At 48.2% G+C, this 18,716-nt stretch overlaps 1 protein-coding gene and 1 non-coding gene across 5 annotated transcripts in view; both read left to right on the top strand.

The window, feature by feature from the left end:
• The first annotated feature begins 3,372 nt into the window (after positions 1–3,372).
• TMTC4 (transmembrane O-mannosyltransferase targeting cadherins 4) overlaps positions 3,373–18,716 on the top strand; it is a 64,183-nt gene continuing 48,839 nt past the window's right edge. The window contains exons 1-4 of one of the 4 annotated variants that reach the window (XM_028112031.2): positions 3,373–3,421; positions 8,860–9,075; positions 13,309–13,424; positions 14,543–14,759. In XM_028112031.2, coding sequence (XP_027967832.1) covers positions 8,914–9,075; positions 13,309–13,424; positions 14,543–14,759 — 495 coding nt within the window. In that variant the 5' untranslated portion in view covers positions 3,373–3,421; positions 8,860–8,913. The other 3 variants (XM_088021890.1, XM_028112030.2, XM_028112033.2) reach the window with 3 other exon arrangements.
• LOC148164781 (U6 spliceosomal RNA) lies at positions 13,629–13,734 on the top strand. The gene has a single exon (XR_015767945.1). It is a non-coding gene; the product is annotated as a U6 spliceosomal RNA (small nuclear RNA).

The raw sequence follows: 18,716 nt of genomic DNA, 5'->3' as shown, positions 1-18,716 counted from the left end.
TTTCCTCATCCATAGGATTAGGATAATGATACTCACTTGTTAGAGCTTTTGTGAGAATTTTTTAAAATAACATATGCAAAGTGCCTGCCACACACTAAGCACTCGACCAACCTGTTTTCTATGTGTGATGGTGAGCCCCATCTGGGGGTCAAGGGGTGGGGGGTCAGAGTATGAACCTGCATCTCGTACTTTTTTTTTTAAGATTAATTTTAGAGAGAGTGAGAGTGCAAGTGAGGGGAGGGTCAAAGGAAGAGGGAGGGAGAGAATCCTCAAGCCGACTCCCCAGTGAGTGTGGAGGCCGATGAGGAGCTTGATCCCAGGACCCTGCGATCATGATCTGAGGTGAAATCAAGAGTTGGCTGGTTGGCTGCTTAACTGACTGAGCCACCCAGGCACCCCTGCATCTCATACTTCTTAATAAACCATAAAATTGGGGCACCTGGGCGGCTCAGTCAGTTAAGGGTCTGCCTTCAGCTCAGGTCGTGATCCCAGGGTCTTGGGACGGAGCCCAACATCAGGCTGCTTCCTCAGTGGGGAGCCTGCTTCTCCCTCCCCCTCTGCTGCTCCCCCTGCTTGTGCTCTCTTGCTCTCTCTGTCAAATAAATAAATAAAATCTTCAAAAAAAATAATAAAAGTAAACCGTAAGATTGTAAAAGGCGGAATCAGCACCATATTCACCTTAATATTCAGAGCCTGCCCCTTCCTTGGCATGTGGTAGGATAACATTTTGATCATGGCTGGCTCAGCAATTTATGGAGTAGAATTCCATTGGGTTAAGTCAGGAGATTCCAATTCTAACTCCAGCATCACCAATAACATGCAGTATGACTTTCAGAAATGTACTTTTTTTGGAGAGACATTGTTGAGTACCTGCTCTGTGGGAGGAACAGCAGCTGCAAGGGTACAGTGCTTCGTGGAATTCACAGTCAAAGGACGGAGATAGACTTCACACAATGATCACATGGATAGTTAATTACACTTGTGATAAGAACAATGAGATAAGGACCCATTAACAACAACAGGCGGCAGGGCCTCGGATGGAAGAACGCAGTTTCAGTTGTGTTCTGAGAGGCACAAAGTGGAGACCTACAGATTTGAAACAACTCCTCCCAGACAGGAAGAAGTCAGGCAGGCAGGCATATAAAGAGGGACCTAAGGGTGTTTGGGGAGATAATTCAGGGAAGGCTTTTCTAAGAAACTGACATTTGAACAGGGACCTGAAGGATGAATTAGAGTTAGCCAAGTGTCACAAGAAGAGCAGAAGAAAGTGCTGCAGGGTACGTGAACAGCCCAAGATGGAAAGCAGCATAACACACTCTAGGGCTATAAAAGGCCAATGTGGCTGAGCTCAGGAAACACAGACGACAGGCGCACGAGACCCAAGGGGCCAGGTCATGCAGCATCATTCAGGCATTCTCACAAAATGCCTTTGTTGAGTTTTGCTGAGGGTTTGTATCTGTATCCAACCAATGCTTGTAATTCAACCATGATTTCACAAAAGGATTGGATCTCAATCTGCTCTTTTCCCAATAAACTTATTGTCACTAAATCTGATATGTGATCTGTTAAACTATTTTTTACCCTGTATAAATAAACCCATTAAACTAAAATCTTTTAGCTTCAGCACTAAGCACAACACATTTTAAAGTTTAATCTGCATTATTAACCCATCACTTTCTAAAGCCTAGAGACAATCAGCAAAACAAATTAAGCCCTGATTCATAGTGTTTGCCGATTTCTATGGTGTAAATACCCTCTCAATGTCCAATTGTAATCTGACAATGTGACATCACTGAATGTGGGTTAGGAAGACACATGCACAGCAGCATGACATTTTTATATATGGCAGTGGAAATGGAAAGAAGTGGGCAGACTTGATAGACATTTAGCAAGTACAATCTTGGTGATTTGTTAGATGCCAAGGGTTTGGAAAATACTGTGGCAGTACCATCACTATTACAGGGAGACCTGAGGAGGAGAAAGCAGTGAAAACATGCATTCTATTTGGAACGTCTTCCATCCCAGGTGCTAGTGACACAACCAGGGGGAAGCTGGATAAATGGGTTTGAAGCTCAGATAAATAAGGACTGGACTGTAAATCTGAGATATATTGATTGAAACATTGGCAGTGGATTAAATCATACAGGGAAAGATTGTGGCGTGAAAGGGCTGAGACCTTAAAAATAATGTCCTTTGGAAGTCATCAAACAGCAGATGAACAAAGTAAGGAAACTGGGGAAAACAGGAGAGCAGCAGACCGCTATCACCAAAAGAAATGTGTCTGAGGAAGAATTTTGCTGAGAGATCAAGTAAAATGAGAAAGGAGAGTGTCTGGATTTAGTGATTATGGTGACTACAGGAGAGGCAATTTCAGCGAATGTGGAAACCAAGAAGACTAGAAAGACTAGAAAGGGAGAGGGGGGCGTGGGGACCGGGTGGCAGCTGGAAGGGTGGGGTGAGGGGCAGAGGAAGGCTTAGGACTGATTAAATGCCGATGCTTGGGATCCAGTCGAAAGAGAGAGAAGAGACTGATCTCAGACTGGACTCTGTGATACTGGGGGGCGGGGGGAGCGGGGAATGGAGAGTGGAATCCGTGCTTTAAGGAAGTTTGTGTTAGGCGAAGGAAAACGGAAAAGGTTTCTCTCTTTTTGCTGAGGCGGCAAAGTGATCTACTGAGATGGGCGTTACTGGCGGGTGGAGTGGCAAGCTGGTGGGAGTAAAGTTTCGGGCAAAGTGGCTACTGGTGAGTGGACGCCTGAATGTCGGATCTGGCCAGGTGAAGTGCCACAGCAGGGTTCGTGCATCAGCAGGAGAATGAAGACCTGAACCGAGGAAGAGGACCCATTAATAACAACAGGCGGCAGGGCCTCGGAGGGAAGAACGCAGTTTCAGTTGTGTTCTGAGAGGCACAAAGTGGAGACCTACAGATTTGAAACAACTCCTCCCAGACAGGAAGAAGTCAGGCAGGCAGAACGTGGAGATAAACAAATTTAAAACAACTCCTCCCCGACAGGAAGAGTCCTGAGGGTTCTCATCCAGCTCCTTTTGCCGCAGGGACGCGGCAGTCCCTCCGCGGAGCGCCGCCGACTGCGCTGGAAGCGCGAGACGACCGGGGGCAGGCTCCTGCGCCCGCGCACGGCAGGAGGCGGGCCCGCCCGCGCAGCCCGCCCCCCGGGACCAGGCTGGGGGCCGCCCCTTCCCGCCGGGCCTTGCCCGGCCTCCGCGCCTGGAGCTCCGCTTCCTGCACTCCCGCAGACGCCGTCTGTCCTTGCGCCTCTTTCGCCGCCGACTAGCGCCCTCTGGCCCGACGTCACCGGCGCGTCCGCCAATGAGCTGAAGAGGAACGGGGTGCGGCGTGAAAGTGACCGCAGGAGCAGCCAATGGCCACGAGGAGAGGGCGGGCGGAGGCGGGAGTGTGAGAGTGAGCGCCCGCGCGCGTGGGGAGCTGCGGGAGGTGCGGGCGGCGCGCGGCGCAGGGCGGGGGGGCGCGGCGCAGGGCGGGGGGGCGCGGCGCGGGCGGCCCCTCCCGCTGCCCAGCTCCGGGCGGGCGCCGAGAGCGGCGGGAGTTTCCGCGCCCGGGAGGGAGATGCGGCAGCCGCTCGGGCTCCTTGCAGGTAACGCGCGGGGCGGCCCCTGCAGGGCGGAGCGGCCGAGGGTGCCGCGAGGCGAGCGGAGTTGGGCGCGGAGCGGACGCGGGGTCCCCGCTGTCGCCCTGCCCCGAGCCCCGTGGGCCGGCCCGGACCCGGCGGCCGTGCTGCTGGGAGTTGGCTCCAGGACCTGGGCTGCGGCCGGGGCCGGGGTCACGGGGGACGCGAGCCCCGAGCGCCGTGCGCCCCGGTGTAAGCTGCACGCGGGACAATGGGCGCGGCGTGAAGGGTGCGCGCTCCCCCTGCCCGCGCCCGGGCTCCTGCGCCCCTTCCGCCCCGGGCGGTGGTCTCGCTGCCACCCCTGTCTGCTCCAACTGCACGGGCGCTCCGTACCAGGCGCCTGCAGCGCGTCCCCGGAGCGGCCACCTGGCCGCCGCGGGGCCCCGCGCCTGGCCGCCAGCTGGCCGCGGCGCCGGCGATGGCTGGGCACAGCCGGGCCTCTTGGCCGCCTGCCCTGGGTTAAAGGCGGCTCCCCTGCAGCACCGCGAGTGCCAACTCCTCCGCGCTGGCTGCCGAGCGGAGCGGCGAGAGAGCCGCGTGCCACCGGCCGGGGTGCCCGGGGCCACCGAGCTGCCACTTCCCCGCGCGGGTTTGGAGTTTAGGGAAGCCGAGCAGGTGGCGCAGCCGCCGCCTCACCTCCTGCGAACTCGGCGGGGCTTCTGGTCTTGTTGATGTTTTGACTGTGGGCTGTGTGTATGTGAGTGAGTGTGTGTGTGTGTGTGTGTGTTTCTTCCTTTCCTGTTCCTTTTTTTTTTTTAACCACACACAAAAGAAGGGAGGAGTTAGAAAAAAAGATCAAGCCAGCGCGCTGTGAATCATCCCACACTGTTATCTCTGGAAGAGCAGATGGATGGGGAGAATTCCTTGAGGAACAGTTACAGTAACGACTGACTGGATCCCCTCTCTGCCCCCTCTCCCGGCAGTCCAGTCCTGACCGTGGCTGGCACAGCCCCGAATGGACGTGGGGTGAAGTGATGCGGGTTGACTTAGATGGGAAAATGGCTACAAGCTAGCAAGCTGGAAACTTTCTGGGACAGTGTAACTGAATGTCGAACCTCACGCAGTCATTCTTGCTGTAGGCAGGCATGGCTCTCGCCTGTTCCTGAATTTAAAAGAGGAAAGGCTATCACAAGAGGAAGAGGCTTTGAGTAGTATTTTTTTTTCCAGCTCTGCCTGGTGGAGGGCAGTGGAGATGACAGGCTCCCATACCTCTAGGGCCCCAAGAGAGGAGCTGCTAGCTCAAGTCTCCAGATGCTGGGTCAGAAATGATGGTGTTCTTTAATATGATTTCCAGAAGCCCTGTCTCGGCTCAGCCTGGCGGAGGGCAGCTTGTGTTTGGATGGATTGTTACTGATGAGGTAGAAAGGTCGGCCAGAGGCCAGCAGGCCCTTCCATGCATGTGGAGGAATACTCTGTAGTAGGTGGCTACCGCTCCTGTTGCAGAGTGAATCCTTTAGGTTTAGTCTCACCATTCCTGTTTCCCTCAGTCCAAGGCTGCTGGGTCCCCAGGGTTCACAGCTCCGTGACATGTGTTTTGAGAGGTGGGGTCCTTGTTTAAGGTCTTTTTCACCATTGATGATGGATTAATTTGTTTTAACCCCCTAACAATAGAGGCTTCATATTAGAAGTTTTGTGAAATTGAGACTAAAGAGCCTTTTGCTTTGTTCCAAATTCAGTTCCCTCTAGGGCCAGTTAATTCTGAACAGTGCGAAATGAGCACAGGAGTCAGAGGGGGGTCAAAGCAGCGGCTCTATCACTGGTCAGAGTGGCCGCAGCACCACTTTGGACGGAGCCCGAGGCCTCCATGAGGCTCCCGTCTTTTTACCTCATCCGGTGAATTTACCATCCAGCCACACCCTGGAGCCAAGGCTCCCAAGCGGGACACCTGGAGGAGGAGAATGGGACAGTGCAGCTGGGGACCTGTCAAGAGAAAAACAGAATGTGGGCCTTCCTATTTCATGGCCTGCTAACAGACAGGGGTGGAGGGCTGGGTCCACTGGTCTGTACCACCTCACCCTGGCAGGACTTCTTCTACTTGAGCACCGAGCCTGGGATCATCACAGAACAAAGGCCATTTCCTGTTGGAGGAAGCGAGGTTGGGAGCAGGGTCACTTTGTTACACTCTGCAGCTTATGCAGGACATACAGACACCAGCCAAGCACGCAGTGCCCTGGGCCCATCCAGAGAAGGGCACCTTTTTCTCAGTGATACCAGGACACTGAATAGGCTACTGCTGGCCTGGGTTGGGAAGCCCATCTGCAGGAATAAAGAATCGATGGCCACATCGGTGTTCCCCAGATGGGAGATCAGGGACCAGGCACTGGGAACCAGTTTCTCCAAAATAATAACAGTAAGGGGAACTAATTGTTTCCATACATTCTCTCCTCTAATCCTTATGACAATCTCCGGAAGTATGCAGTGGTACCCAATTGTGCCAAAGAGGAACTGATCCTCAAGGTCTCAAAGGTAGCAAGTCCAAGTTTGCCTGCCTCCAGAGCCTGTGCTCTTAACCCCGGGGCGACACCCTGAGAACTTTGCATAGATTCCTAACACATTGGAGCTTTTATTGCATTTGCTAATCCACAGTATTTCCTGAACTATCCCAGTGTATACCCTAATCATCATACCTTCAATGAAAAGGGCATTTTTGAGTATTTTCAGGGACAGCAAAGTAGTGAGAACTTTGGTGACTTGGGAGGGAAGCTGCAATGAGGAGACGGGAGAATAAGGTGGAGGGCAAGGAACGGGGCAGACTCTAGGTTCCCTGATGTCCCTGCAATAGAAGAGGGGGAGAACATTCTGAGATTGACTCAACTGTCCTGGCGATTGAGTCTGGGTCTGGCCCACCAGGGTACTGGTGATGTTCCGGTCCACAGTCTTCCTTCTGCATATCTGGGCTGTCGCCTGAGTACCAAAACGATTCACCTGTATTACAAATACTCTGAAATGAAAAGTGGAGCAGGACAGCGAATTTAGGAGCACAGACTATCTCTTGCTTCAGTATTCTTCCTGTATGGGTATTGGAACCTCACAACAGCCTTTTGTGAAATAATATTCAAATATTTGGGCCTAAAGCAGGTAACATCAAGACCAGCTCTGTGACCATTCTCAGCTCACAGCTGATTTATTTTAGGGTGCCTGGGTGAGTGGCTCAGTCGGTTAAACATCTGACTCTGATCTCAGCTCAGGTCTTGATCTCAGGGTCATGAGTTCAAGCCCCGCACTGGAGCTCAATGGAGCCTTACTTAAAACAACAACAACAAAAACTGATGTATTTTCCCCTATATTAATTTTCCAAATCCAAGAACACTTTTATTCCCTCTGTGTTAAGTCGTGGTATCTTTCTAATTGCATGGTCTTCTTGATTTATTTTTCACATTTTTGTTTGTTTTGCTTTGCTTTTTTAGTAGCAGTTTCTTTAGCTGAAATGTAGACATAGTGGTAGGGGCCTGCATGGTGACCTATATAGTATTTGCGGCCGTACTTTGGATATCACCAATGGTCTGTACTTTCAGTGGAAAAGAAAAAAGGCAGCAGACAATAGCTGGACTATTTCCCCCCAGCATTTGCAAGAGTGTGAGTTACATTAAGTGGGAGAAGCTTGAGGGACCAGCAGTGAGGGAGATACAGAGCCCTTCCTCTGTGGATTGTAATCTGGGCAACGTTATCAGAGAATGATGTGTCCCATTGACTGTTGGATCTTTCTCCACATTCACTCAGATAAAAGCCTACAGAAAAGATGTCTGTGACCTCAGATGGCCTGTTTTGCTGACCTATTGATTCCATCGTCTGGGGTGGATCTAAATACATCTGAACTGCCTTCCCAATCAAGGGCTCTGGGATTCTCTTCCACCTTAGCATGAAAGGACTGGGGGCCAGGTGGCCCTTCCTAGTGTAGGCAGTAAACCAAAATGCTAAAGGGGATCTTAAGAAATAGTTCTGGGCCTGTGCTTTTACCCTTCTTGAAGAAAGTGCTTGTAATCATAGTTACCTCCCCTGAACATTCATTAAAGCCAGACAGCAGTTCTAAGCACTTTAGGTGGGTCTTTTGTTTAATGGCAACTACGTAAGGTAGAACAGTTATCCCCATTGTAGAGGCTAGGAAACTGAGGCCAGAGAGGTTAAGTGACTTGTCCAAGGTAATACAGGATTGGAACCTGAACAGTTTGAGCTAAACAGGATTCTGTAAATCCAAAGAAAGCACCTGTTGAGGGAGTAGTGGAAATAGGGCCAGATAAAATGTGATTTGCAGGGTAGTTTGATATTCGGGCAAGTTCCAAGGCAGGAAGCTCTCGGGCAGTTGTCACCACTGGAAAATTCTTATGCTTTGCTGAGTGGCACAGGAAGTAGACTCCAAAAGGGCGGGTGACATGCCCAAGGCACAGAACTAATAAATGGCAAGGCAGAGAGACAACCCATTCTGACCTTAACATTTTTGCCTGTTTGAAAAATAAGTTAAAAAATAAGTGTATTTTTAACTTGACTCTTTCTTCAACATTGAAGGTTATATCCTTGCCTGGACTAGCTTTTCCTCCTCTCCTTTAGGATTCAGCTCGGCCTTTTCTGGACTTAGGTATTGTCCAAACCAGTGAGTCTATAGTGTTCTCGCCTTCCTCTGTGTATGAACCTCTCAGCTGGCCTTTGATCGTGGGCCCTCCCTCATCATCTGTGTTAAAACCCCTCTCTCTGGATTTGCATCTAACTGGCATGAGTGTCCGAGTTTTGAGAGAGACTGTAAGCTCTTTCAGAATCAGGACCATGTTTATACACTAGCACTCCCCCTTGCCCCCCCCCACACACACACACAGTGTGTTAAGACCCAACAAGGAATATTTATTGATTTCTCTTGATTGGATGAAGCAACATGCTAACTTTTTTTTTTTAAACTTTGGTGTAAGGACTATAAAAACAACTGGCCTTATGGGGTTGATATATACAGGATTCCCTGAAATCAGTATTTCTCATGATAATCCAGTATCAGAAACCCAAGGGCTTCCGGTTTGGTAGGTTGCAGATGGGCCCAGGCGAATTTACATGTGTCCCAGGTGACTACTGCCCACAGAAAACCACAACTTAAGTTTGTAATGATCACAGCCTATAAACTGACAGCATAGATGGCTGTCTAGTTCTTACTCAAGGTACACATGTCCACTGCAGAAACATTCCTAACAGCATGTTGATGAATATTTGTGTCTTGTCATTTTTCTTGTAGATTTCTAACCAGCATAATGCTGGAGCGAGAGACTGGCAGCCGGCAGTTTGCAAAATGGCCGAGTTGGACGCTGATTTGGATCGCATCATTCCATCTTCTGTTCTTCCCCCTTTCTGGGCTAAGTTAGTGGTGGGATTTGTTTCCCTCGTGTGTTTCGCACGTAGCTACGATGGAGATTTTGTCTTTGATGATTCTGAAGCTATTATTAACAATAAGGTACTGTATTGTAACTCCTTTTTGGTAAACTTAGGTTAACCATTTACCTGTTTCTCATTAATAATCGAAGTTTGCGTTGAATAATTCTGTGTTAAACTTTGGTTAAGCACTGTTGTGTTTAGATTTCCCACCTCTTAGGTCGCAGCGGGGACCCTCGACTTAGGGTCCCTTTTATTGCTGGAAGCAGGGTCTCCAGCCCCTGCCTGACCTCAGGATGTACCCTCCCCACGTCCCCTGTCCGAGGCCCCATGTACCCTCGCCACATACCCAGTCTACACATGTATCAGAGAGACTGTTCCTCTCGGATTACAAGGCAAGGAAGGGTATTGCAAGGCATTGCAGACCAAGTCTTTCAGGTTTTATGACAAATTTCCAGAATTCTAGACCACAGCTGTTCTCCCCACCCCCCCACCCCAATATGCATTTGCTGCCGTGATGGACGAGTCTGATCACCTGCCAAGAGGTGCGTCCTCAGCAGTATGCAGCCAGCGAGTTGGTGTCTTCTTTGTCCTTTGCTGATAGCATCAGGACAGGCTGCTGGCAGCTGCTGGAGAGTGAGGAGTGTGCTGTCCGTGGAAGCTGCAGTTCCTGCTCATTTCTTGTTTGGAGACTCAAATTTGCTGAGTTTGCAAAATCCCAGCCAGTTTTGCTCACCAGTGGGTGCTATATCGATGCAGGAAAAATGACACTGTCTTTCACTAGCTAGAGATAAGGAAGAAGAAATAGGTGTGGGGGAAGGGAGGAAAAAGATTCAAGTGAGCTAAAAGGAAGTGGGAACAAGAAACTTGGATGTAGGGAGAGCCCAGAGGAGAAAGAACGGGGAGATGGCACAGATTAGAGTCTTTGCGACAACCCAGTTACTCAGCAGATACTTTATGCGTGTGCCTTAACCAATGAAGAGAACTTGAAGGAATACACTTAATCTCTTTCTCTGCTGCGGCAGATGCAACTATAGCAACTCCTTGCAACACTGTGGTTGAGTGCTCTTAAAATTGCTCTTAAAAATGCTCTTAAAAAAAATCCATCGAGTCATGGATTCTCCTAAATGAGAAAAAAAAAAGTCATTTTCATATTGAAAATGTTGAGAAAAATTCACATGTGTTCTGTGGGGCAAGGGCGGGGTGGGAGTGGGGGTGACTTGTGCAGGTATTGAATTTGTAACGTATTATCTGTACTTGATTTTCTCTATTTTGAGGACACAGACTACAGCATCCTTGATGTTTGTTTTTAATCCAGCTTCTTCCCTTGTCATTCCCTCAAGTTCACCCCGAAGTTACGCAGTGTTCGTTTCTTTTTTGAATCATGCTTAAAAGCAAGAGTAGTTAAGTTTGTAGCTCCCAGCAAGTATGTCCCATCGGTGGCTTCATCGCTCCAGAGTTGCTTTTCAAACAAGAATATGAGAATATAACTTAATTTTAAAGCCCATTCTTCATTTCGTTGAAAGCTTCTTGGATCTTCTACTTTGACAAAGTGGAGGATGGATGGCGTTAACGTAGAATGTATGTCGCAGAGCTCTGATGAACAAGGCAGGGGAAGGCACAAGCTCTGTTGTACTTGGGATGCCCTGGTATGCGGTTATAATTCTTCCTTCCGTGTGCGGTAAGGCAGATGAAGCCATTTTGTGGCTCTGCTGCACATTGTCTTGGCAGTGTTTTCTAGAGCATCACACTGTGCCCCTTTGTTAACTTGCTAGCCCTCCTTTTTTCCTTTCCTGTCTAATGAAAGGCTCTGCTCTGTTCGTTGGCATGGTGCCCACAGTAATGTGAAACAGGCTGTTCCTGGGTTTTATTGGTGTTAAAGACTGTTTTCCAGATGCTTCCTTGTAGTGTTGAGTTGCCTTTTTTCATTGAGATGATTTCTTTGAGACAGTGGAGTTAGTGGGAATTTCAGGCACACGTCTTTTCCGTAAATCATTATGAGGAAAAAATTGACCTTTCTTCCTGTAGTGCACCCTGCTGCGTGTAGGCTACACCTACTCAAATATTTAGAGCTTCGTTGGTGTTCATTTTCTGCTCAAATGGAGGGAAAGAGCCTCTGCCCAGCTCCTTCACAAGTGAAGAGGTACTTCTGGGACAATGCAAAAGAAAAGGGACTTCCAGTTTTGTAACTGAGCCAACCAAATTAGTGGGTGGTTTCCGAGACCTTCATGAAGTCTCGAACTCTTAAAAGAGGGGTCAGTATGCTCAAGGGCTCTGAAGCTGATACACAATGGAAGGGAAATTCACCCTCAAAGTGGGTATCAGGTGACCAGCTTTGCCTCTATCACCCATCCTCAAGCCTTGCCCTTTGAGTCAGTAAGCACTGAAGTAGTGATACTTCCTGAGCTCCCCCCGTGTGCTGTAGACCCTGGTTGCTCTTCTGGGCTGGCCATATTGGATGCATTTTTGCTTGAGGCTTTCCCCACCTTGGTTGTTAGAAGCCAGGTTGGATGCAGACTCCACCTGTTGGAGTCAGGAGCTAGTCACCCAAAAAGGGCAGGATCTGGAGGCCCCTGGGCAGCCTCAGCAAGGTTTCTAGTGGTGTGATGTGTCGGTGTGCTTCTGGCTATGGCACCCCAAACCTGAGAGCCCACCTGGGAGTCCGTGAGCCTTGCCATCTTCTTTAAAGCATTCCTTTTTTGCTTATGTTAATCAGAGTTGATTCTGGTTCCTGCTACGAAGAGTCTTGACGGATATGCTGTGCGGTGCATAGCCTGTCATAATTGCTAGTCTCTAAAATGTTCCTGTTTAGTTATGCTTTAAAGATAAAATTAACATTCACTTTTGTTGCTTACTCTATAGTGCCTTGTCTGCCTCTTCTTGTTAGACACAGTTTAAGCAATTTAGTTTTACATTTTTTTTTAAGATTTTATTTATTTACTTATTTATTTGAGAGAGAGGGAGAGAGCACGAGTGGGGAGAGGAGCAGAGGGAGAGGAACAAGCAGACTCCACTCTGAGCACAGAGCCCGACATGGGGCTCGATCTCACGACCCGGCAATCATGACAGCCAAAATCAAGAGTCAGACACTTAGCCAACTAGCCATCCAGGCACGCCTAGTTTTACGTTTAAATGTTTTTTAAAAAGATGCATTTTTAAGCATCTGTAGTATAGGACCAAATTAAATTACCTTAATAGTAAGATAGGTATCATTTTTTAATATTTAGTGATTTTTATCTTTAAAAATTACGGGGGGTGGGCACCTGGGTGGCTCAGTCAGTTTGGGCATCTGCCTTTAACTCAGGTCATGATCTCAGGGTCCTGGGATCGAGCCCCGCATCAGGCTCCCTGCTCGGTGGAGAGCCTGTTTCTCCCCCTGCTTGTGTGCTTGCTTTCTGTCTCTCAAATAAAGAAATAAAATCTTAACCAAAAAAATAAATATAAGTTTAAAAAATAAAAATTATGTGAAAGTTGTTTTTTCTTTAACTTTTCTGTTTAGCTCATGATCAAAAATAAACAATATATGCTTGTCTACTCATGTTGTAACTGGGATATTTTAGGGAAATTATCTTATGAATATGAAAGAGCTATGTGATCCATTAGTTCATTCAACGTAGATTAAGCACTTTCTGTATACTCCCCACCTACACGATGTGGCCCGGGCCTCCTTGACCCTCAGTCCCGTGGGGCAGATAGATGGCAGTTAGAGATCATAAACCGCCGGTGTGCCAGGCACTGTAAGCACAAGTGTGAGATGCCCGGAGACCCACGGAAAGGGAATTGCATCAGCTAAGGAAGGTCACAGCTGGCTGGCTGAGATGTGAGCGGCGGGAGGAACTGGGCTGTGAAGAGCTGAGGGGGAACCCGTGGACGCCTGTGCGTGCCAAGCCTTTGGGATAGGTGGCAGCAGGTGCTGAGTGGGGTTAGGACAAAGGTCAGAGTCTGAGGGAGATGAGCAGGCAAGAGCTCAGCAGGAGCCAGAGCACCCTGGGCTGGGGCACCCACATCAGGAGGCTATGTCCTGGGGGAGGAGGGCAGCTATCCTAGTGTTTTAAGTAGGGTAGGGCGGGTGACCCAATTTGCATTTTGGAGAGATCAGCCTGGAGAACATGTCACAGGGCGCGGTGGACCCGCTGGGAGGCCTGGCGGTATCCTGGGGGAGAGATGATGGTGGTTTGGGCCAGGACTGGTGGGAGGTGCGGAGCAGAGGGGAATGTGCAGCTCCAAGGAAGAGCTTGCGGTGAGGGCTGAGACGCAGGATGGGGGAGGGGTCGGGACTCCTTTGTTCAGAATGCCTTCTGCTGCATTCCTGCAGGACCTCCGAGCAGAGACGCCCCTCGGGGACCTGTGGCATCATGACTTCTGGGGCAGTAGGCTGAGCAGCAATACCAGCCACAAGTCCTACCGCCCTCTGACCGTCTTGACTTTCAGGTAGGTGACGGCACGGGCTGCGTGGGATGCTGTACCAAGTTCAGTGTGATAAGCCTCCGGGTGCGGGCGGGAGTCGAGCCAGGGGATCCTGGGGGAAAATATGGTCTCACTCATATGGGTCTCCAAGAAGCACGTGCTAATCCCAGCTGTTAGGAATAGGTCACAGGAAGATGGAGAGAATGTGCATGAGGAAACCTGGCTCCAGGGCTGGCTTTGCCGGTTTGGATCCTGCAAGTGGAAGGATACAGAGAAGTGAGCATTGGTCCCTGTGCAGGATGACCTGCGCATTAGTGAAACGTTCCATATTTTGCACATTTCTTGGAGGTTGGGCCTTTGCTGGTTAACACTGGAGAAAAAGTGTGAGTCAAGGCAACTTGCGGCATCTAATGAAATTGTGGGGTTTTTTCCACTACGAAAATAATAAGGTAAAAATCTTCCTACTGTTACCAGGTCAATGTGCGGAAACAAAATTAAGCTAAAAACACTCTCGCCGCGCCCTCCGCCCCCCCCCCCCCCCGCCGCCATTTGCGTTAGGGAGATTTATTCACCTCACCAAAATTCCCATTCGTAGCTGTTTCTCAGGTGCACTAAACACGTGTGTACAGATCTCTGTGAAGCAGAGAAATGATTATTTAGAACGGCTGGGGAGTGAGCGGCAGTCAGGAATAAGAATCCCTGACCGTGAGAACGTGTTTTGTTGGGATGGAAGGCTGATGGACGAACTATCAAGGAGTGCTTTTGTTTTTTGGATAAGCGAGTTACGGGACTATCTTAAACCCAGGTCCCTATGGGGAGCCAGGAGGAATGTGTGCTATATCATATCACCTTGGCCTTTTTAGCGCTTAAAAATCTGTCCAGTTTTCCTTTTGTCTTTCCTCTCCACATGATCTCCCACTCCTCTGAGATGCTCTTCTCCATTTTTCCCCCCTGCAGTTAATTATGCTCTCAGCCTTTCTTCAACTTTCCTCGCTTGATAGGCATTATTTATCTTGCTGTCACTTTCGGCAAACCTCCTCTTCTGCCCAGAATACTATTACTCACCAGCGTTTTCCTTCAGATGGTTTGTGTTTCCTTTTGCACACTTCTGCGCATCTGGTATGAACCCCCTTCACTTACAGGATTAACTACTATTTGTCTGGAGGCTTCCACCCCATGAGTTTCCACGTGATCAACATCCTCCTGCACGGTGGCATCTCTGTCCTCATGGTGGATGTGTTCTCCGTGCTGTTGGGCGGCCTGCAGTACACGAGTAGAGGCCGGAGGTTGAACCTGGCCCCCAGATCGTCCCTGCTGGCCGCTCTGCTATTCGCCACGCATCCGGTGCACACGGAGTGTGTAAGTAGTGTCCGTCCGTCTGTGGCGTCTGTCCTTGCGTGAGGACAAGGAGCCTGTCGTATGTTGGCTCGTTCCCTAAAACAGGCTTCCCTCAAATAGTCTTATCGCAGTAGAAGGGATACGGTGCTACACCCTGCCAGACACTTGAAACAATTATTTGCAGATCCAACAGGTCTCTCTTATGAAAAATGCCGAGTCTCCGGGGGGGTGAAGACTTTGTCATCACCGTATGATATGATCTCTGGTGATACTTTCTGTTTCCGTTATATGACCACAGTGGAAAGGGTAAATGGTGAATATTGCCTGGTTTGGGGGCCTAAAGGCCAGAAGCGAGGAACTTGTCTTCTGCAAAGGGTTGGGCGTAATTTTCCTACCTTCGCTGAGAGCTGTCTAAGGGTAGAACTTAAAAGCTCACACTGAGGAGAGGCCAGCACACTTTGACTTGCCCTGGGAAGGTGTGGTTCCCACTCCGTGCTGGGGGTTGGTCAGGAACTCCTCCCACCCTCCTTCTCTTCTTCACCGCCTGCATTCTACTCCTCCCCTTGGAAGACTCGGCCCAGGTGGCCCAGGTGATGGGGCAGAGGGTCCTAACCTTCCTGTCCTGTGGGCCGTGACTTTATTCCGTTGAGCTGCTGCTGAATGTATTTGGTACACACTGTGTTGGGATTTAACTAGGTGTGTGGGAATTTCAAGAACCACCAATCCCCACTACCATGGAACCCTTTGAAAATGAAAGTCTGCATGTTTGCTGAGGTGAAAGATTTGATTTTCGCCATTCATTCTATGAGCATGAAGTACCTAGTATAAAATACTACATGGTCCTTATTACTTCTCTGCAACAGATTTCTGCATTTCGTATGTATTTAAATCCCCACGTTTAACCAAATGTATTGAGCATCTTGAAGTAAGTTTCAAAATATTGAACAGAATTTCTGCCTTTAACGTCTGCTTTTGTTAGACTCTGTTCTTCGGTATGAAGGGGATTGTAGAGTTGTTATCACAGTCTTCTCCTAGTATCTTACCACTTTAAAGCTTTTTAAAAAAAAATTCTCATAATGTTTTACTTTAGCAAATTCAGAGGACTGACAATCTGGAAACTGTTGTAAAAGATTTTTATAGACTATTTATATGTAACTGTGACCAAATTAGAATTTGCTTCCATGTGAGTCCTCCGATGGCTTAAGTATATGTTGGGACCCAGAAATAGTGTATGCGTTGATCAGAAATAAGGGAATTTCTGGCAAAAGTACAGATTTACAGTTTGGGTCCTCATCTAATTTAGTGTGATCTTAAAGCAAAATGAAATATTTGCATTAGTAACCAAAGGAATTTTTCTAAAATTCTGATTTTAAATGTTGAGAAGTTAGTTTATGGAAAAGTTTGAAATGCCAGCAAGTATAACTGGATGCACACACCCATGCCCCAGTAAATGCAATCTGGGAAAGTGTTAACCCTAAAATTCTACATTTGAAGTATTTAAAAAGAAGCCAAGGAAGGTCTGGCTGTAGGAGAGAAGGGAATATTTGAGAAAAATCTCTTCATCTCCCCCGCCCCTCCATTCCATCAAAGTCATTGAAACTCAAATTGCAAGAAAAAATTATGGGTCATTAAAATTAGCATTCTTTTTTTTTTGAGATTTTATTTATTTATTAGAGAGAGAGTGCATGAGCAGGTGAAGAGGGAGAAGCGGACTCTCCACTGAGTGGGGAGCCCAACACAGGGCTCGATCCTAGGACCCTGCGATCATAACCTGAGCCGAAGGCAGACGCTTAGCTGATCAAGCCACCCAAGTACCCCCAAATTAGCATTCTTAAAACAAATAATTTGTATGTTCATCATTCATTGTTCTGGCAAATAGGGAATATTCAGTTTCCTCCTATCTACACCCACCCTGTTACCCCCATTCTACATTTAACCCAGCTTTAAAAATAAGCAGAAAGCAGGACCCAAGGAGCTAGGTGGAAGGAGAGCCCTTTGAAGCCCCCAGCCCAGTGCTGGGGAAGTAGCCCTGGGCTGTGGACTCTGGACCAGGGCCCTGCATGACAGCCCTTTGCACAGCGCCCCCAAACTGAACAGTGATCTAGAATGAGGACTGGGGGTTGGGTGGTTATTGTGCTTCTCTTTACATTTATTAAGAGAAAGCAGTGGCAGTGTGGGCCCCTCCAGGTTTTAACAATACAAATTTCTTTGTATTAAATTCATGTGTTTTGTGTCTGTACACCTTCTTGATGTTAGCATTGAGAATGTTTTTGTCCACTGCAAATAAGAACCTGAACTTCCCAGTCTTCTAGGGTGACCAGCCACCCACTTTGCCCATTATTAAGGGGGTTCTGGGACATGGGACTTTCCACTTTAAGACTGGGACAGTCCCAGGCAAACCATGGTGCATTGTTCAGTCTTCCCACCTCCCGGTCCCCAGTGGGTAATGAAATAATTGTAATTAGTGTTTTTACTTTTCCACTGATATGAATGTCTCTCATTTTCAAGTATACCACCCAAATCACTCTGGGGTATTTGTAGGCATATAAGGCCAGGCATCCGGGGAGGGGGGAAAGCTAAAGGAGAGGTTTGCCTAGCCCCTTGACTGTGGCCATCAGGGTGGAGACCCCAAGGAAACCAGTGCCACCGTAGGTTTTCCTTTTCCTCAAAGTATTGGTAAGGATTTCAAGTTGCCTGGATTTGGTATCAAAGAGGGAAACTCAGGCCTCCTTAGGAGTTCTGTCTGGGCACAAACCCAGAGTTTAATACTGAAGGCATTAGGTAGGGAAGATTCCCCCTTTCCCTTCCTCTAATTCCTTCTTAACAACCCCTATGCAATTTGTTCCTGGTGGGGAAGCAACACTACCTGCTCTATAGATACGAGGGAATTGCAACGACTTCTCTAGAAAACCCCAATATGAGTGTTGGCGGTTACCTCTGTAGAGGTGGAAGCATTTTCCCTTCTTCCCTCCTAGGTTCTTTGGCTGGCCTCATAATTAAATTGACATAAGACAGGTTAGTGGGAGAAAAATTTAATTTCTGGAGCCCCATAAAATGTACTGGAGCCCCATAAAAATATGAGATTCAAAGAAGTGTCCAAAGCAGGGAAGTTCTCTAAATTTGTGAAGAAATGGCAGGACAAAGGGGTTTGGGCTTGGGGTAGTGAATTAATGAAGTAACAAGGGTTGTTTATGTAGCCTTCTCGGGCCCTAAACTCCCTACTTCTGGGGATGAGGGTGCCTTCTAGCCTCCTAATAGAGGGAGGGTGCTTTTCGTAGGAGAGTTTAGTTTCCTGCTTGCAGGGGGACAAAGGATGGTCAGATCGTCCTTCTGAGAAACTGGCTGTTTCTCAAATACCTTTAATTCAAAATAACCAATATGCCAAAGTGGCATATCTGAGGATGGCAGAGTCTGCTCCCTTTCATTTGTAAGAAAAAGAAAATAGCCTACAAAGGCTATTATGAAGACCTTTGCCTGGAAATACATGCTATGCAAATATCAGAAAAGAAAAATAAAATCTCTCTGTAGTCTTGCCCACTCCCCAAACAAGTGGACTCAGTGTTTTGCTTGGACAGCCCTTAAAAATGTTTTCTCTGAAGTCTGTCTTTAATCATGATGTCAAAAATTCTTTGTAAGGACTAAATCTCTTTTTACTTTAAAACGCCTGCCATACTTTTTAAAATCTGTTTTCCTTTATGTCGGATAATGTCATGTACATTGCTTAAACACTTGGGAGTATTTTCACCAACTAGCCAAAGAATGTTTGTTTAAAAATAAGCTTATCATGGGGGCACCTGGGTGACTCAAGTCAGTTGAGTGTCTGACTCTTGGTTTCGGCTCAGGTCATGATCTCAGGGCCATGAGATAAAGCCCCACGTTGGGCTTTGTGCTCAGTGTGGAGTCTGCTTGAGATTCTCTCTCCCTCTCCCTCTGATCTTCACCCCTGCACGCACACACACACACACGCACATGCATGCT

The sequence above is a fragment of the Eumetopias jubatus genome, unplaced genomic scaffold (genome assembly GCF_037043125.1).
Source record: "Eumetopias jubatus isolate StellerSeaLion01/CBP00866 unplaced genomic scaffold, mEumJub1_p1.0 scaffold_3, whole genome shotgun sequence".
Taxonomy (NCBI): domain Eukaryota; kingdom Metazoa; phylum Chordata; class Mammalia; order Carnivora; family Otariidae; genus Eumetopias; species Eumetopias jubatus.
Note: the sequence above shows the minus strand (reverse complement) of the source record. Positions and strands in the feature narration are given on the sequence as shown.